The sequence below is a fragment of the Pelophylax lessonae genome (genome assembly GCF_965119305.1).
Source record: "Pelophylax lessonae genome assembly, chromosome: 9".
NCBI lineage: Eukaryota > Metazoa > Chordata > Amphibia > Anura > Ranidae > Pelophylax > Pelophylax lessonae.
The window spans coordinates 127893073-127908520 of record NC_138776.1 but is presented as its reverse complement, the minus strand read 5'-3'; the positions used below and the strand labels follow the sequence as shown (position 1 = coordinate 127908520).

Sequence of the window (15448 nt, the reverse complement as noted above, 5' to 3'; positions counted from 1 at the left end):
AGCCTGCTAACAACTTGTTTAAAGTGACAAATCAACACTCCCATTTAGGGTTCACACTGCTCTTATAAAAAGCTGAAGTCTGTGTAAAACAGGCCTAACTAAGGTACCTTTCACTGTCGGTTCCTTTACAGGTTTTCATTATTACCCCATTCACAATGGGCATTTGGCCCCACTGCGTGAAGCTCCAGCTTTTAGGTGTGGGCAGAAGGCACAGGTGCCGATCCATCCCTGCTGCTAGTAGCTTGTTAAACTTTAAGATGCTTAAAGCAGCTGTTAGATAGTACAATGAGTGGTACCAACTTGTAGGCCAGTATGCTCAGGGACAAATTGCCACCTATAGTTATTTTCTTCCAACAAATAAAAAAGCACACATGCAAAATGAACCGAACTGAAAACTAATGTGCAATCTGATGTAAATTGATGTAACCTGAATCAGTATTCATAATTATTTTCTTAGCAAAAAACATGATTGAACTGATGTAACCCATGTGAAATGGTTGCAGTCATATATTAAAATTTTGGTTTTGGGTTTAATACCCCTTTAAAGTTGTCTTTAATCTACATGTAATACTGGGTCATACTGCTATGCAAGACATTTAGTATTCTAATATTAAAATTCTAGATTTTTGTAATTACTGTAAAATGTATTTTTTGAAGTCCATTAAGGGACGCAGGAATTTGGAAAGTGGTGGGGTTATACTGACACCTACAGGAGGATTGGCAAACAATATAATTGCGGGCAGCCTGGTACAACCCCTCCTTATCCAAGCATGCCTCACTTTCGTGACATAACATTACCAGGAGCATATACACAAAGGGGAGTGACCTGTATCTCCTAACAGACTTCTAGAAAACGTTTTTTTGCGCCAAGTACAAAAATCCTATTTTCTTGTCCATTATGTGGCACGGGAATCTCTAGAATGAAATGTGATGAAGGTGCTGTTAAACCTCTCCAATTAACCAATACTTCCAATTAACCAATACTCCACAAGCTAACCCTAATCTTTCTTAGGTGGTGCCAAGGACTAAAATCCAAAAATTCTATAGAATGAAGCAGCATAAGAGGAGACAAATCCTAAACGTTTGCCTTTATGTATCTCACCTCATTGCTTTGGGCATTGATGGATTTTTTTAAATTTTCGATTTCTCGCTCTTTTTCAGCATTACTGGCCAGCAGGTTTTTCAGCTGGATTTCAAGTGCTGAGACAAGCGTGTCCCTCTCGTTGCGCCAGCTCTGAAGAGTACTGTCCTTTTCTGCCAACTGAGTTGAGAGTTGCTCCTGAAAGAAAGCAAAAATATGGAATTTTACAAGCTGAAAAAAAAAAACGAGGTCTAATACTCAGTGAATTCTAATATTTGGCATTTTACCATGTAATTCAACAAAATGAACATGAAGATTTCTAAATGACTTACATATTTCTTTTATACGGTACTGGTAAAGTCCCTAATGTGTTGACTATAATTGAATATAGTGACAATGCTGACAACTTGTGCTTGATCAGCTTAATTGGCATTAATAGACCTTTGATGTCTCCTTAATGAGGACCGACCATTTCTGCTATGCTATCACACAGGGGACTAGGAGGCCCCCTATGTTATAAACAATAAAATTAAAGCTTTGTCTATAGTTCTACTTTAAGTGTAAAAAAATAAATAAAATAAAGTAACCTAAAAAATTTCAAAGCCCCCCACTCCTATGCACAACACGTGTCGGGTGCACTTATGTATGAACAAAAGACCATTACTACACATATTCACTATTCTAGGGCCATTTTTCAGGGTTAACTCTAAACCGATAATCTGTAAGGGATTTTAAAGGGTCATCTATGGGCAATTTTGGATACCAAGACTTTTCGCCATTTCACAGATGTGTGCAATTTTCAGGGTCGACATGTTTGGTATCCATTTACTCAACGTGCAACCTCAGCTTTTATTTTTTACCAAAAAATGTAACTTGTGTCCATTAAAATTAACTTTAATATATGTTTTTGCTAAAAAATATAGGTTTTTAGAAAATATATGTTTGGGGGGGGTTTTAACTGATATTAAAGCAGAGTTCCACCCTATATTAGATGTTCGGCCTCCAGCTTTGCAAATCACAGTCCGTTTTTTTTTTTTTTTTTGGAAAGCAGGTTACCTTTTTGGTCAGTAAATAGCTCACTTCCGCTGTACCTCGCTGTGTCGAGGTATGTTATATCAAGCCGCCAATTGGCTCCTAAGATATAAGTGTCATCAATCTAAGGAGTCAATGGGCATTCTCCACTTCAATAAGTGTGCCGCACTATGTACGCACTGTGCATGCGCAAGATCAGTAGGTGCATGCTTGGCAGTCAGCAGCACCATATCCCAGAAGACGGTACGAGTGGGCTTCAGATGCCCACACTGAAGATGGGAGCGTTCTTGTTACAGAGGTTACTAGGAGTACAATTCATAACTATATAAAAAAAAAAAGACTACATTTAGAACATGCCGGAATTGGATTACAGTAGATAACCTGAGATTATCGCAGGTAAAAAAAAAAATTGCCGGAACTCCACTATAGAATAAATATATATTCAAATGTAAAAAATCAAAAATGTCTCCACTAGGCAAGTGGTTAAAGGAATACAACACTACTAAGATTTATTAATAAAATACACTGCTCAAAATAATTAAAGGAACACATTGAAAACTCATCAGATCTCAATGGGCAAAAGTATTACGCTGGATATTTATACTGATATAGACTGGGTAATATGTTAGGAAGGAAAGGATGCCACATCATTTGATGGAAATGAAAAGTGTCAACCTAGAGAGGGCTGAATTTAAAGACACTTCAAAAATCCTAGTGAAAAAATGATGCAGCAGGCTAGTCCGTTTTGCTGAAATTTAATTGCGGCAACTCAAAATGGTACTCAGTTGTATGTACGGCCCCCACGTGCTTGTATGCATGCCTGTCCACATTGGGGCATGCTCCTTTTGAGGCAATGGATGGTGTCCTGGGGTATTTCCTCCCAGATCTGGACAAGGGCATCACTGAGCTCCTGAACAGAATGTCCTAGAGGTCTTCCATTGGATTTAGGTCAGATGAGCTTGGGGGCCATTTAATGGTATCAATTCCTTCATCCTCCAGGAATTGGCTGCGTACTCTCGCCACATGCGGCGGGGCATTGCTGTGCACCAAGACCCACTGCACCAGTGTAGGGTCTGACAATGGATGCAAGGATTTCATCCCAATACCTAATGGCAGTCAGGGTGCCATTGTCTAGCCTGTAGAGGTCTGTGCGTCCCTCCATGGATATGCCTTCCCAGACCATCACTGACCCACCACCAAACCGGTCATGCTGAACAATTGTTACAGGCAGAATAATGTTCTCCACGACTTCCCCAGACCCTTTCACGTCTGTCACACGTGCTCAGGGTAATCCTGCTCTCATCTGAAAAGCACAGGGCGCCAGTGGTGGACCTGTCAATTCTGTTTTTTAATGGCAAATGCCAATCAAGCTTCACAGTGCTGGGCAGTGAGCACAGGGCCGACTAGAGGATGTTGGGCGCCTAGGCCACCCTCATGAAGTCTGTTTCTGATTGTTTGGTCAGAGACATTCACACCAGTGGCATACTGGAAATAATTTTGTAGGGCTCTGGCCGTGGTCATCCTGTTCCTCCTTGCACAAAAGAGCAGATACCGGTCCTACTTAAGGGGTAAGGACCTTCTACAGTCCTGTCTAGCTCTCCTAGAGTAACAGCCTGCCTCCTGGAATCTCCTCCATGCTCTTGAGACTGTGGTGGGAGACACAGCAAATCTTCTGGCAATGGAACATATTGCTGTACCATCCTGGAGGAGTTGGAATTCCTGTGCAACCTCTCTATAGGGTCCAGGTATTGCCTCATGCTGCCAGTAGGGACACTGACCCTAGCCAAATGCAAAACTAGTGAAAAGCAGTTGAAACTGATTAACAACCCCCTCTGCTACTTAACTGGCCAGTCAATATCCCAGAAGTTTAATTGACAATGCTATACTCTGATTAAACAGCGCTTCTTTAATTTTTTTTTTAACAGTTATATTAATACAGAAAACAAATATAATATTAAGTCAGAAAGCCAATTTGGCCCCATTTAGCTACATCTAGCTGAGAAAGTCCAAAAACTTCAAACATTTTTTTATCCCAAAATCAAAGCATTTAAAACACTTTATTCCCAAAGGGCTTGTCCACACTAGCACTTTGGGGGCCAAAACTTCTACCCCCTTTAGCTGCAGAGAAAATGGTTGGGGGTGTTCATATACCACAGTGCTCTGCTTTGCGGCAGAAATTATACCCCGTCACTTTTATTTGGGGGGGGGGGGGGGGCTACGGTGTGCTGAACACAACCCATTCTACTGGTGGACGTGGTTATGATGCGGTAGTGCTGAGTTCAGGGGGTTGATGCAGGCAGTGAGGAGGCGATACAACACCTACTCATCGCCTGGCAAAGACACTTTGAAGAGCAATCTGAATGTGGATTGCTCTTCAGAGAGCAAAGCAGGTGTGAATGAGACCAATGTCATATTTTCCACACTAAGATCTAATAGCAATGAAAAGGTTTCGAGAGAGAACTTTCAGAACCAAAAGTTTCAACGCTCATATTTAAAGCACATCTATAGCCAAAACTTTTTTTTACATTTTTGATTAATTAGTAAAAAATAAGAGCCCCCGTCAGGTTTAACCACTTGCCGTCTGCTTACATTGATAGTACTGCGGCAAAGTGGCTCGTTATCGTCTGACGACGTAGATCTACGTCATCAGACACTCCCGTTTCTCGGTGGCTCGCTCCCGCTGTATTCAGTCACAGCGGGAGTCGGGCCAGGGGAGGAGCAGCGGCGATCGCCGCTGCTCTTCCCCGATCGTTGGGGATCTAGTGTGGAGATCCGCCTGCTTGTGTAAACACAAGCGGGCGGATCTCCTAAGTGACAGGCAGGGTCAGATTGCAGGGTTCAGCATAGCTGAACCCTGGATCTGTCCTTGTGTCACACAGTCACCTCCCCCCACACACGTCAGTAAGCACCAGGCATACATTAACCCCTCCCTCTCCAAAAAATTAACCCCTTCCCTGCCAGTGTCATTTTTACAGTAACAGTGCATATATATATATATATATATATATATAGCACTGATTACTACAGTAATGTCACTGGTACCCCCAAAAGTGTCAAAAATGTCAGTCAAGGGTCCGATCTATCCGCCGCAATGTCGCAGTCCCGCAAAAAAAAAAAAAATCGCAGATTGCCGCCATTACTGGTTAAAAAAAAAAACACCAAAAAATGACAGAAATCTTTCCCTTAGTTAGTAAACGCAATAACTTTTGCACAAACCAATCAAAATACGCTTATTGTGAATTTTTTTACCAAACAGACAGCAGAAAACAAATTGGCCAAAAATGTAAAAAATTTTAGATTTTTACATTTTTTGGGGGGGGGGAATTTCATATAAAAAAATGTGAAAAATATTGTTGTTTTTTCAAAATGTACGCTCTTTTTTTGTTTATAGCGCAAAAAGTAAAAATCGCACAGGTAATCAAATAACACCAAAAGAAAGCTCTGTTTGTGGGGAAAAAAAGGACGTAAATTTAGTTTGGGTATGGCGTCGCACGACCGCGCAATTGTCAGTTAAAGTCGAACAGCACCGAATCGCAAAAAGTGGCCCAGACGTAAGACAGCAAAATCCTCTAGTGGTAAAGTGGTTAAACGCTACCCATGGCTCTGTTGGAAAGATTTCTGTTTACTCACTGTCCCATAGAACAACCTTTTTACCAAACAGGAAGTGAGGAGAACTCTACAACAGCAATGCAGTTATAGTAAAAAACAGGTCAGAAGGTAATTTACTCAACTAGCACTCAACTACAGCATCTGAGGTTTGAGAAACCATGATGCAAAGACCTAAACAAAAGCATACTTTTTGAACAGTAGGTCAAGTAGGTTTTGCTTTATTTTAATAACACTTTTCTTAATGCTAGCAAGGTGCAATCCAACCATTAGTGATCACTGGCATGACTACATGGCTCATGAAAATTGTCTTCAGATTAAAAATACCAAACGTTGCATTTTCTTACCACTTCACTCTGCTGCTTTATAAAACGCTCTCGATCTTCAACAAATTTTCTCATTTCCTTGTTTCTATGGTTCTCAGACTCTTTAGCCTGGGCTATGAGAGTCTTTTTCTCCTCTAGCCATTTCTTTCTGTCACTGTTGTATTTTTCTTCAAACTCCTACAAGCAATAAAAGTAAAATCACAATGGCACACATTTAGGCATTTTCAAGCTAAAGCATACCTTTGGGCTTAATAAATTATTACTTGCATTGCTTAATGGGCACTTCCAGACTTTCTATAAAGTGTCTTACAAGCGCCAAAAAAATCAGGCATCCTCGTTATCAAAACACTGGCCAGCTTATGTAGCTGTAGGCTCTGGCCCAGCGGCTACCACTTTCTTTCGTTCACTATTGGCCCATCACTGCGGACAGCTTGACTAACCAGTAGACCATAGCAGAAGATATCTTGGTCTTTGTTGCAGACATCAATCTCATTCACCATTAACAACAGTGTCATATCAAGATGATTCTCTGTCCTAGATATAGACATATAAAAATACACAATCTGCCTAAAGTCCATATGCACATTGACAAAGGGACATGCATACTTGTGTGACATCTGGACATCTTTTCATGCATTATTATTATTATACAGGATTTAAATAGAGCCAAGCCCATAAATGAAGATTTAATAAGTATGAAGAGTAAATAAGTATTCTTTACCCAAAACAGCAACATGAAGTAGAGAAGAGAAAGAGAAAGAGAGGGAAATGGCACTGCCAGGTGAAATGGGAAAAAATCTCTAGGAGAGAGTGTAGGGAGAGGAGGTATACAAGTATGTAAAATTAATAATAAAGATAATAAGGTGGTATGGCAGAAGCCAATGTGATGTGACAGATATCAAACAAGTATAAGATAAATGGCAGTAAATCCAATATTGCACAAATAATATGAAGCGACTAGTGCAATAAACAAACAAGCAAAAGAATAAATTAAGATAATGAGATATAGAAGGCAAATCAATGTAATGGCTATGTAAACCCACACACGTCAGGTTAATAAATAGTATATCTAAAATAGCACTAACGATATAAAGTGGCAGGTGCAATAAATATAAGCAAATAAATAAGGTGAATGGTACAGTGAATATACAATAAATAAAAAAAAATTATTAAAGTGCCAAGTGCCGCAAGGAATAATATAAATAAATCGCTGACGGAGAACGTGAAAAATATCAGGTGAATGACATTGGTAAGATGCTCAGGTATTAGGAAAATGACTAAATAGTGGTGATGATGTCACCAATAGGTGAACAAGATGGGTGAATAAGTACAAGGTATGTATAAATAATCCTCAAAAGTAATATAAAAAGGGACACTGTGAGCAAAATATGAATCATAGAGGGACAATGACGAAACGCGTACGGCGCCATCACATCCTGTTACCGTTGGAACGCACTGTGTTCCAGAGACTTGCTTTTATCGCTGTATATTCACTTGGAGACTGTGAGTACCCATTTCTACTGTTTATGTAAAACTATACCCTGCAATATTACACTATGTTGCCCTCTCCTTACTCTATATGATGACTTCATCCACCCCAACACCCCGTGGTAATGAGTAAGCGGCCGTTCGTGCCGTGAAACGCGTCTACCTTGGACATATTCTGTTCCCCACACTGTCTGTTTGTCCTGGATTATTTTGAAGAATAAAGACTACCTTTTTTTGATTTCATCTACCTGTGTGCGGCTCCACATTTCTACATGAACCTTTCCGGACGGCGGATCTAGCCAGCACCAGATCGGACACACACCTGAGCGGCATTCCCAGCCCCTTCCCCCTTCATATGGATGATACCCCGCTGATATCCCCGGAGCTTAGGGGCTAGCACCCCACACAGAGCGTGGATCCATCCACTAGGAATCCCTAGGATATCCAGGAACCCCTGATAGGACCCCCGGAGTACCCCGGAACCTTACAGGGATTACCCGGCCTATACTCCAGGATCTCCCGAGGGAATCACGATCCATCAGAGGGATTACACTACTACATTATATATACCCGCTCTATACCCATGTGTAGGGTGGGTATGTCTGGTGAGTGGGCTATTTACTTAAGGGAGTACCAGCACCCCACCACTTTACCCCTCACAGGGCCACCATTGGGATTACCGCATGAGGATTCACCACCCGTTTACATTGTCTATGGACTTTTTGCATTAGGAATTAATTATCACTGCTGGCACATTGTCACTCAATCATTCATATTTTGTGCACAGCGTCACTTTTATATTACTTTTGAGGATTATTTATACACACCTTGTACTTATTCACCCATCTTGTTCACCTCTTGGTGACATCACCACCACTATTTAGTCATTTTCCTAATACTAATTATCTTATACTTGTGTGATATCTGTGACATCGCATTGGCTTCTGCCATACCACCTTATTATCGTTATTAATTTTACACTCTCGTATACCTCCTCTCCCTACACTCTCTCCTAGAGATTTTTTCCCATTTCACCTGGCAGCGCCATTTCCCTCTCTTTCTCTTCTCTACATTATACAATATAGCCTTTGGGTTATATTTGAGGGAGGCTGCAGCCTGTTATTAAACTTTTCCATAGCGTGGATTACATTCTTTTCAAAGCAACATGAGGTACCATACTTGTCCAACTTCGTATCAAGAAGTGAACTGCCCGAATACAGACAGCAGAGTAAAACTACCCAAAATGAGAAGTGAACCATTCCGCCAGCAGCTTTCTGTCTGTAAATGACTAAAGTCTTAATTAGAAAAGATACATGGAAAAGCACAGAAAGAAAGGGGGTAGAGAATTACCCTCAAAATGTGCGGTAATATGCAGAATCCATGGTCATTACTGCGGATATAGATCAGCACAGGAATCAATAAAAAATGTCTGACACAACAGTTGTAAACTTACTTTTAGCTGTGTCTGTAGCTTGGTGACCTCTGTGCTGACAGTCTCTATGTTATTATTAGTCTCACAGCTTATCTTTGCTAAGATTTCTTTACTGGGGATTTTTTCATGTTCTTTATACTTTTGTTTCCACAAATCCAATTCTGCAAAAAGAAAACCGCACATCACATATGGAATAAAAAAGCTAGTATAACATGCTCACTTGCAAAAGGTGCGGACGTGTTATCTGGTCTTTACATAAAAACCTAAATGTGAGATACTGCATATGTATTGTATATGAGCACAATAAAGTGATTGTAAAGTCTATTTTGGCTCCTATTCTGCACCCCCCCCCCCCACCCCCGCTCATGGCACCTCCTCTTCTCAGTGTGCCACCATAGAAGGCCACTTAACCTACCTGTGGGCCTAATCCTGAGCCACACTGCCTGCGTCCATTGATTCAGACAGTGCAGCTTGGCCTCGGAACACCCCCCCCCCCCTCCCCGTAGCTCCTATTATCACAGGACTTGACTAACAGCAGCAGGAGCTGCTTCAGCAAAGCCTGTAACACCAGGGGGGGGGAGCCACTCCAGTTGGGCACAGGGCTGGATCAAGTGAGGACAATACAGGTACTGTACAAAGGGCAATACAGTTACTTGGACATTATTTACCTTAATGCAGTGAAAGCATTATTGTTAAAAATAGTTTAGGCTTTAGAACCACTTTAATGATCTTTATGCACAGTAGGTAACTGGGGCCCAGTCTATAAACAACTTGCACATTAATATTTAGGCTATACCCTAAAAAGCTGCAATCAGGTTTGACTAAATACTGTGAACTTCCAGTAGGCTAACCAGTCAGCACCCTTACCCCTATAGTAAACAGAGCTGTGTACAAATTTAAGTATCATATTATACAGAGGGAACAATGGCCGATACATATAGTTGACATTTCGCATTAGTACCACAGTCACTGAGGTCTCACTGGGCTCCTATGTTCAATTCCCCCCAGGGGTACTATATGCCTTAATTTAGCATTTTCCCCCATATTCCTGAGCTGTACAAATTAATAATGCAACTACAGGTAAGTGGTCGTAAATACACACTGTATCTACCAATGTAGCTTTTGCACAGGCTACCGTAGTAATAGGAATGGACTTTTCAGTTATTCATTACAGATACATTTTATATATAACAAATGGTATATAAAGGGCCCGCTGATCAGAATAACCCACATTCAGTGAATTAAAAAGCAGTAAACAAAAAAATCTTCTATCAAATTAATTACTTTTCCAAGACAACATACCTGCAGTCAACTTTTCCAATTCTTCCACTTTGGCCTCAAGTGCCTGCTCTTGTTCTTCCTGAGTCTGTTCCTGCTCTAGGAGTGTAATCTTCATGTCTTCAATTATCTTTTCCTTTCCCTTCACATCTGAGACAGACAGAAGAAGCTTCAGCTTTCGCCCTTCCCCATATCTTCGTGCAACAATTATGTCAACTCTAGTACAGCACACTTTTTCACAGCTAAAGCACTTCAGTAAAATAATTTAAGATTCTATAACAGTATCCATAATGAGCAGATTTTGTATTATACATGAATATAAGAAAAATGCATTACAGAACAGAGGCTCATACAAGGGATGGTCCACATTCTGGACCTAAATGAAAACCTAGTAAGCACTAATTATTTCACAATCTATAAGGTTATATCTTCTACATGTATATCCCAGCCCAGCCTACTTCAATCAGAGTGCCCAGGCACCCTGGGATGCCTTGAGGTTTCTTCAGGGGTGCCTTGGCAAAATGCCTAAAACTGTATAAAAATATGTACAGTATACAAGCCAGCAGGTTGATCAAGCCTGCCTTTCAGTTATACAAAGTCACATGTTTTCATTACGCACTATTACAACTTCCTAGACACTGGCATCCTAACAACTAATGGAATTATCAGTTAATAAGGAGGATGTCTGTTGCCTCCACAGCATCCTTGTTTGACCCTTCTGTGCCCCTCTCCCTCAGCACTTGGGTGACATTAGCTGACTGATGGATAGAAATTGAGGGATAAGAAAAAGATTTGAATACTAGTCAGTACAAGTGTAAAAAAAAGTGTATTTATTTTGCAAGAATAAATCATGTCTAAAGTTAGGTGTCCTACTTGCGTGGATATTGCTGCATTATAAAAAAAAAAAACTATTAGAATAGTATTTTACACGTTAGAATGGGGTGCCTTGAGACTGTTGATAATTTATAAGGGTGCCTTGAGATTGTCTATATTTTAAAAAAGGGTGCCTCGACTTAAAAAAAGATTGAGAAACACTGTCCTTTCCAATAGCTAGCACTTCCCAGCACAATATGGAGAGTTCTCACCATAAGTATGCACAGCCTATTGCATTAGGGTGTGCACCCCGAAGCTCAAACACACATGCATGCGTATAAACACACACGCACCTCACAAAATTAGAACATATCATTAAAAATTTATTTATTTCAGTACTTCAATACAAAAAGTGAAACTCGTATTACATAGATTCATTACACACGAAGTGATGAATTTCAAGCATTTCTTTCTTTTAATTTTGAGGATTATGGTTAACTAGTGAAAACCCAAAATTCAGTATTTCAGAAAATTAGAATATTGCACAAGACCAATATAATGGTCTGAAGACTTGAAGCTGTGTCTGTCAGTGAACGAAAGAGAGAGCTGGATTTTTGTCTTACAGTAAAGTCCTTTTCTCTGAGGTTCACTGACAGACACAGCTTCAAGTCTTCAGACCATTAGGCTTATGCTCTTGCTCTTCAGGAGTAGGACTAGCCAGAAACGTTTTTTGTTACGCCCCAGAGGCAGTCCCAGAGGGCACACCATCACTCCCTGCCGTAGGACCCCAGCGTGTAACAAGCAGGTTCAAAAGAACAAAATAACTCAACCCCAAAAGAGGGGCGGCTGCTGTGTCATTGAACCTCAAGAGAAAAGGATTTTACGGTAAGACAAAAATCCAGCTCTCTCTTTAGTTCCCTGACAGACACAGCTTCAAGTCTTCAGACCATTTGGATGTCCCAAACAAGTGTAACATGAGGGGTGGGAAAAACACAGCAAACGCAGAATTCCCAACAAGGTAATATATAGCCAACCAGGTAACATAAGCTCAAATAGGAACATCTGGCGCTCACCACCAAAAAAAAAAAATGGTTCACCCTCAAGAAGCATAAGCCTCCGCGACCGCAGCCTGCAAAACTTTGCGGCCAAACGCTGCATCCGAAGATGCGAGTAAATCCACCTCATAAAATTTTGTGAATGTGTGTACAGACAACCAAGTAGCCACCTTGCACACCTGAACCACTGACGCCTGATGACGGAAGGCCCAGGAGGAAGAAAGGAGGAACCTGACTCTTAAAGGAGCAGGCCCGCACCACCTGACCCCACCTGCCCAAGTAGCCACCTTGAATACCTGAACCACTGTACCTGATGAAGGCAGGACCAGGAGGAAGAAAGGAGGAACCTGACCCTTAATGGAGTAGGCCTGCATCTACCTGACCCACTTAGAAATGGTCGCAGCAGATGCCGCCTGCCCCTTATGAGGGCCATACGTAAGAACAAAGAATCGGATTTCCTAATCGGTTCAGTCACCACCAGGTAAACCTGAATCGCTCTTACCATATCTAAGGAATGTAAGGCAATGTCCTTAGGATGTTAAGGCTTAGGACATAGGGAAGGTAGCACAATGTCTTCATTAAAATTAAATCCCGAGACAATCTTAGGAAGGAACGCCTGACAGGGTCTTAACATCACTTTGTCCCTATGAATCACCAAGTAAGGTGACTGACAGGAAAACGCAGCCAACTCCAACACACGACGTGGGGAAGTAATAGCTACTAAGAAAGCCACCTTCTGCGACAGAGTGAGCAGAGGAATTCCCTGAATATTTTCTTTTCAATAGTTTTTATTAAAGATTTTCAGGTATACAACAAATACGAACAAATCCTCACCACAACAGTGAGTTGAGCTTGCAATGATTAGTCATACATACAGTCAAGCTTCTAGCAATATGTAACAGGGATACATGTGACAAACAGGAAATGCATAAGATATATAGGGCTATAGAAACAAAGCTGTGCAGAGGGCGGCGTCACCAGTCTCGGCACCCCTAAGGGAACACACTGTGCCAGGACTGGGCCCCCCGTCACCATTTAGATAATCCGGCCTGGGAGCCACCATATTCAGCAAGTCAACTAAGTCACATCCCACTAATTCTGAACATATAACAATGACTGTTGTAATCAGAGTCCTAGTAGTGAGAAAAGGTTTAGATATAAACAATTGGACTATCAACAGGACAGTCCGAACATTACCTCCAAAATGATGTATTAGTCATCAGACATAATTTATACATGAGCATTGGAATTCAGGGTGGAGTCTAAGGTCAATCACTCCGGGTACAATGTTAACCAGGCTAACCATAGGGCTTGGAACTTAAGAACAGAGTCCTGCGAGTAGGCAAAACATTTTTCATAGGAGTGGTACGTTTTAACTCTATTTACGACTTCATACACCGTAGGCAGGCGGGTAGATTGCCAGGCCCCTGTGATTGTCATTCGAGCTGCTGTCAGAATATGGGTGAGTATGCATCTGAATTTTGGAGGCACCCCATCTATACCTAGATTAAGCAACGCTAGAGCAGGAGAGAGAGGTAGTGTTAACCCAGTCACTGCGGCTATCAATGCATATACAGCTACCCAAAAGCGTCGCAATCGTTTACACTGCCAGGAAACATGGAGAATGGTACCACACTGTCGCCAGCACAGCTCGGAACTTTCTTTAAACATCCTCTTAAGTCTAGAGGGAGTGAGGTAGCTCCGATGTAAGATTTTTAAGGCAATTTCCCAGTGGTTCGTGCAGTGTGTATACTGGTAAAGCGATCTGATAGCTAGATGCCAGTCTTTTAGCGGGTATACCGATTCAAATTCTCTCTCCCAGTCCAGCATAGCCATCGACTTGGAGGGTGGTAGCTAACTAACATCTTATAGAACCTTGACAAACCTTTGGGCTTGGCATGAGCAGTATGCAGATAATTCCACACCATTGTCTGCACAGAACATTTTGTGTTAGGGTATTTAAGGTGATAGTGATGTAGTTGGGCATGGAGGAAGGAAACAGGGATGTCAGTTTGTGACTTCAGCTGTTGGTATGTGAAGGAGCGGTGCCCCAAGATTTGTGGTATACGCAAAGAAGGCAGCAAAAACTTGTAAGATGCTAAGGTAAGTTCTCTGCCGCTCACAGGGGTCCCAGTGACCTTTTGAAGTTCCCCCCACGCCATTAGAGTAGCCTTGATAGATGGCAGATCGGGATGATATAGTGTACAGTTAGTCAATGCAGCTTGCAGGAGAGAGGCTAAATCTCTGTGTCCCATCTGTGCCCTTTCTATTTGTACCCATAACCTGTCCTGGCCAGGGCTGAACCATGCCTTCATTTGGTCCAGTAGGGCTGCAGCATGATAGTGTTAAAATATTAGGTAGGCCAGCACCACCCAGAGCCCTGGGTTTGAGTAGGACCGAATACGGTATCTTTGCCAACCCGCCCCGCCACAGGCAGCGCCAAAAAGCCCTTCCCTGAATATTTTCAAAGGGAGGCCTTTGAAGCACCGACAGAACCAAATTGAGATCCCACGCAGGTACCAGAGATTGCACTGGAGGAGCCAGATGGTGAACTGCCTGCACAAAAGTGTGAACCAAGGACTTCGCCGCCAACGGCCTTTGAAAACAAAAATAGCCAAGGTGGAAATCTGGCCCTTAATGGTGCCCAGAGCCAAACATTGATCTACACCCAATTGTAGAAACTCCAGGTAGGAACTGCCTCGAAGGTGGAGATCATCAGACCCAAAACTTGCATGCAAAACCAGAGTGACAATCGATGGTTGGACAATAGGAGCCGAACAGCATCCCATAGCTTCAGTAGTTTTGTCTGAAGAAGAAACACCTGGGCTGACACTGAGTCCAGCGTCAGACCCAAGTAGTCCAGCTTTGTGGATGGAGAGAAGGCTAATTTCTGAAAATTCAGTGTCAACCCGAAATCCTGCAGAGTTCACACCGTAACCTCCAAGTCGCCTTCTAGAGCCGAGGAAGACTCTGCACGCAGAAGCAGATCATCCAGGTAACCCAATAATGCGATCCACTTCTGCCGTAGCAAGGCCAACACTGGGGCCAAAAACCTTTGTGAACACTCGAAGAGCTGAAGCGAGACCAAAGGGTAACGCCACGAATTGAAAGTGCTCCTCGCCCACGGCAAAACGAAGAAATCGCTAATGCCCGACATATATTGGAATATGAAGGTAAGTGTCCTTGAGATCGATAGAAGCCATCAGATCTCCTTGATGAAGGAAAGCTACTACTGTGTGGATGGACTCCATCCAAAATTTCTGAACCCGCACAAAGTAGTTCAGAGCCTTGAGATCCAAGAACGGACGAACCTTGCCTTCCTTCCTGGGAACTGTAA

At 42.0% G+C, this 15448-nt stretch overlaps 1 protein-coding gene across 1 annotated transcript in view; it reads right to left on the bottom strand.

The window, feature by feature from the left end:
- Positions 1-15448, bottom strand: part of KIF20B (kinesin family member 20B) — a 197980-nt gene that overhangs the window by 32994 nt on the left and 149538 nt on the right. Inside the window, exons 23-26 of the mRNA XM_082266726.1 lie at positions 10268-10393; positions 8987-9126; positions 6067-6222; positions 1103-1279 (exon numbers count right to left, since the gene is read on the bottom strand). Coding sequence (XP_082122852.1) covers positions 1103-1279; positions 6067-6222; positions 8987-9126; positions 10268-10393 — 599 coding nt within the window. The remainder of the gene's footprint in view (positions 1-1102; positions 1280-6066; positions 6223-8986; positions 9127-10267; positions 10394-15448) is intronic.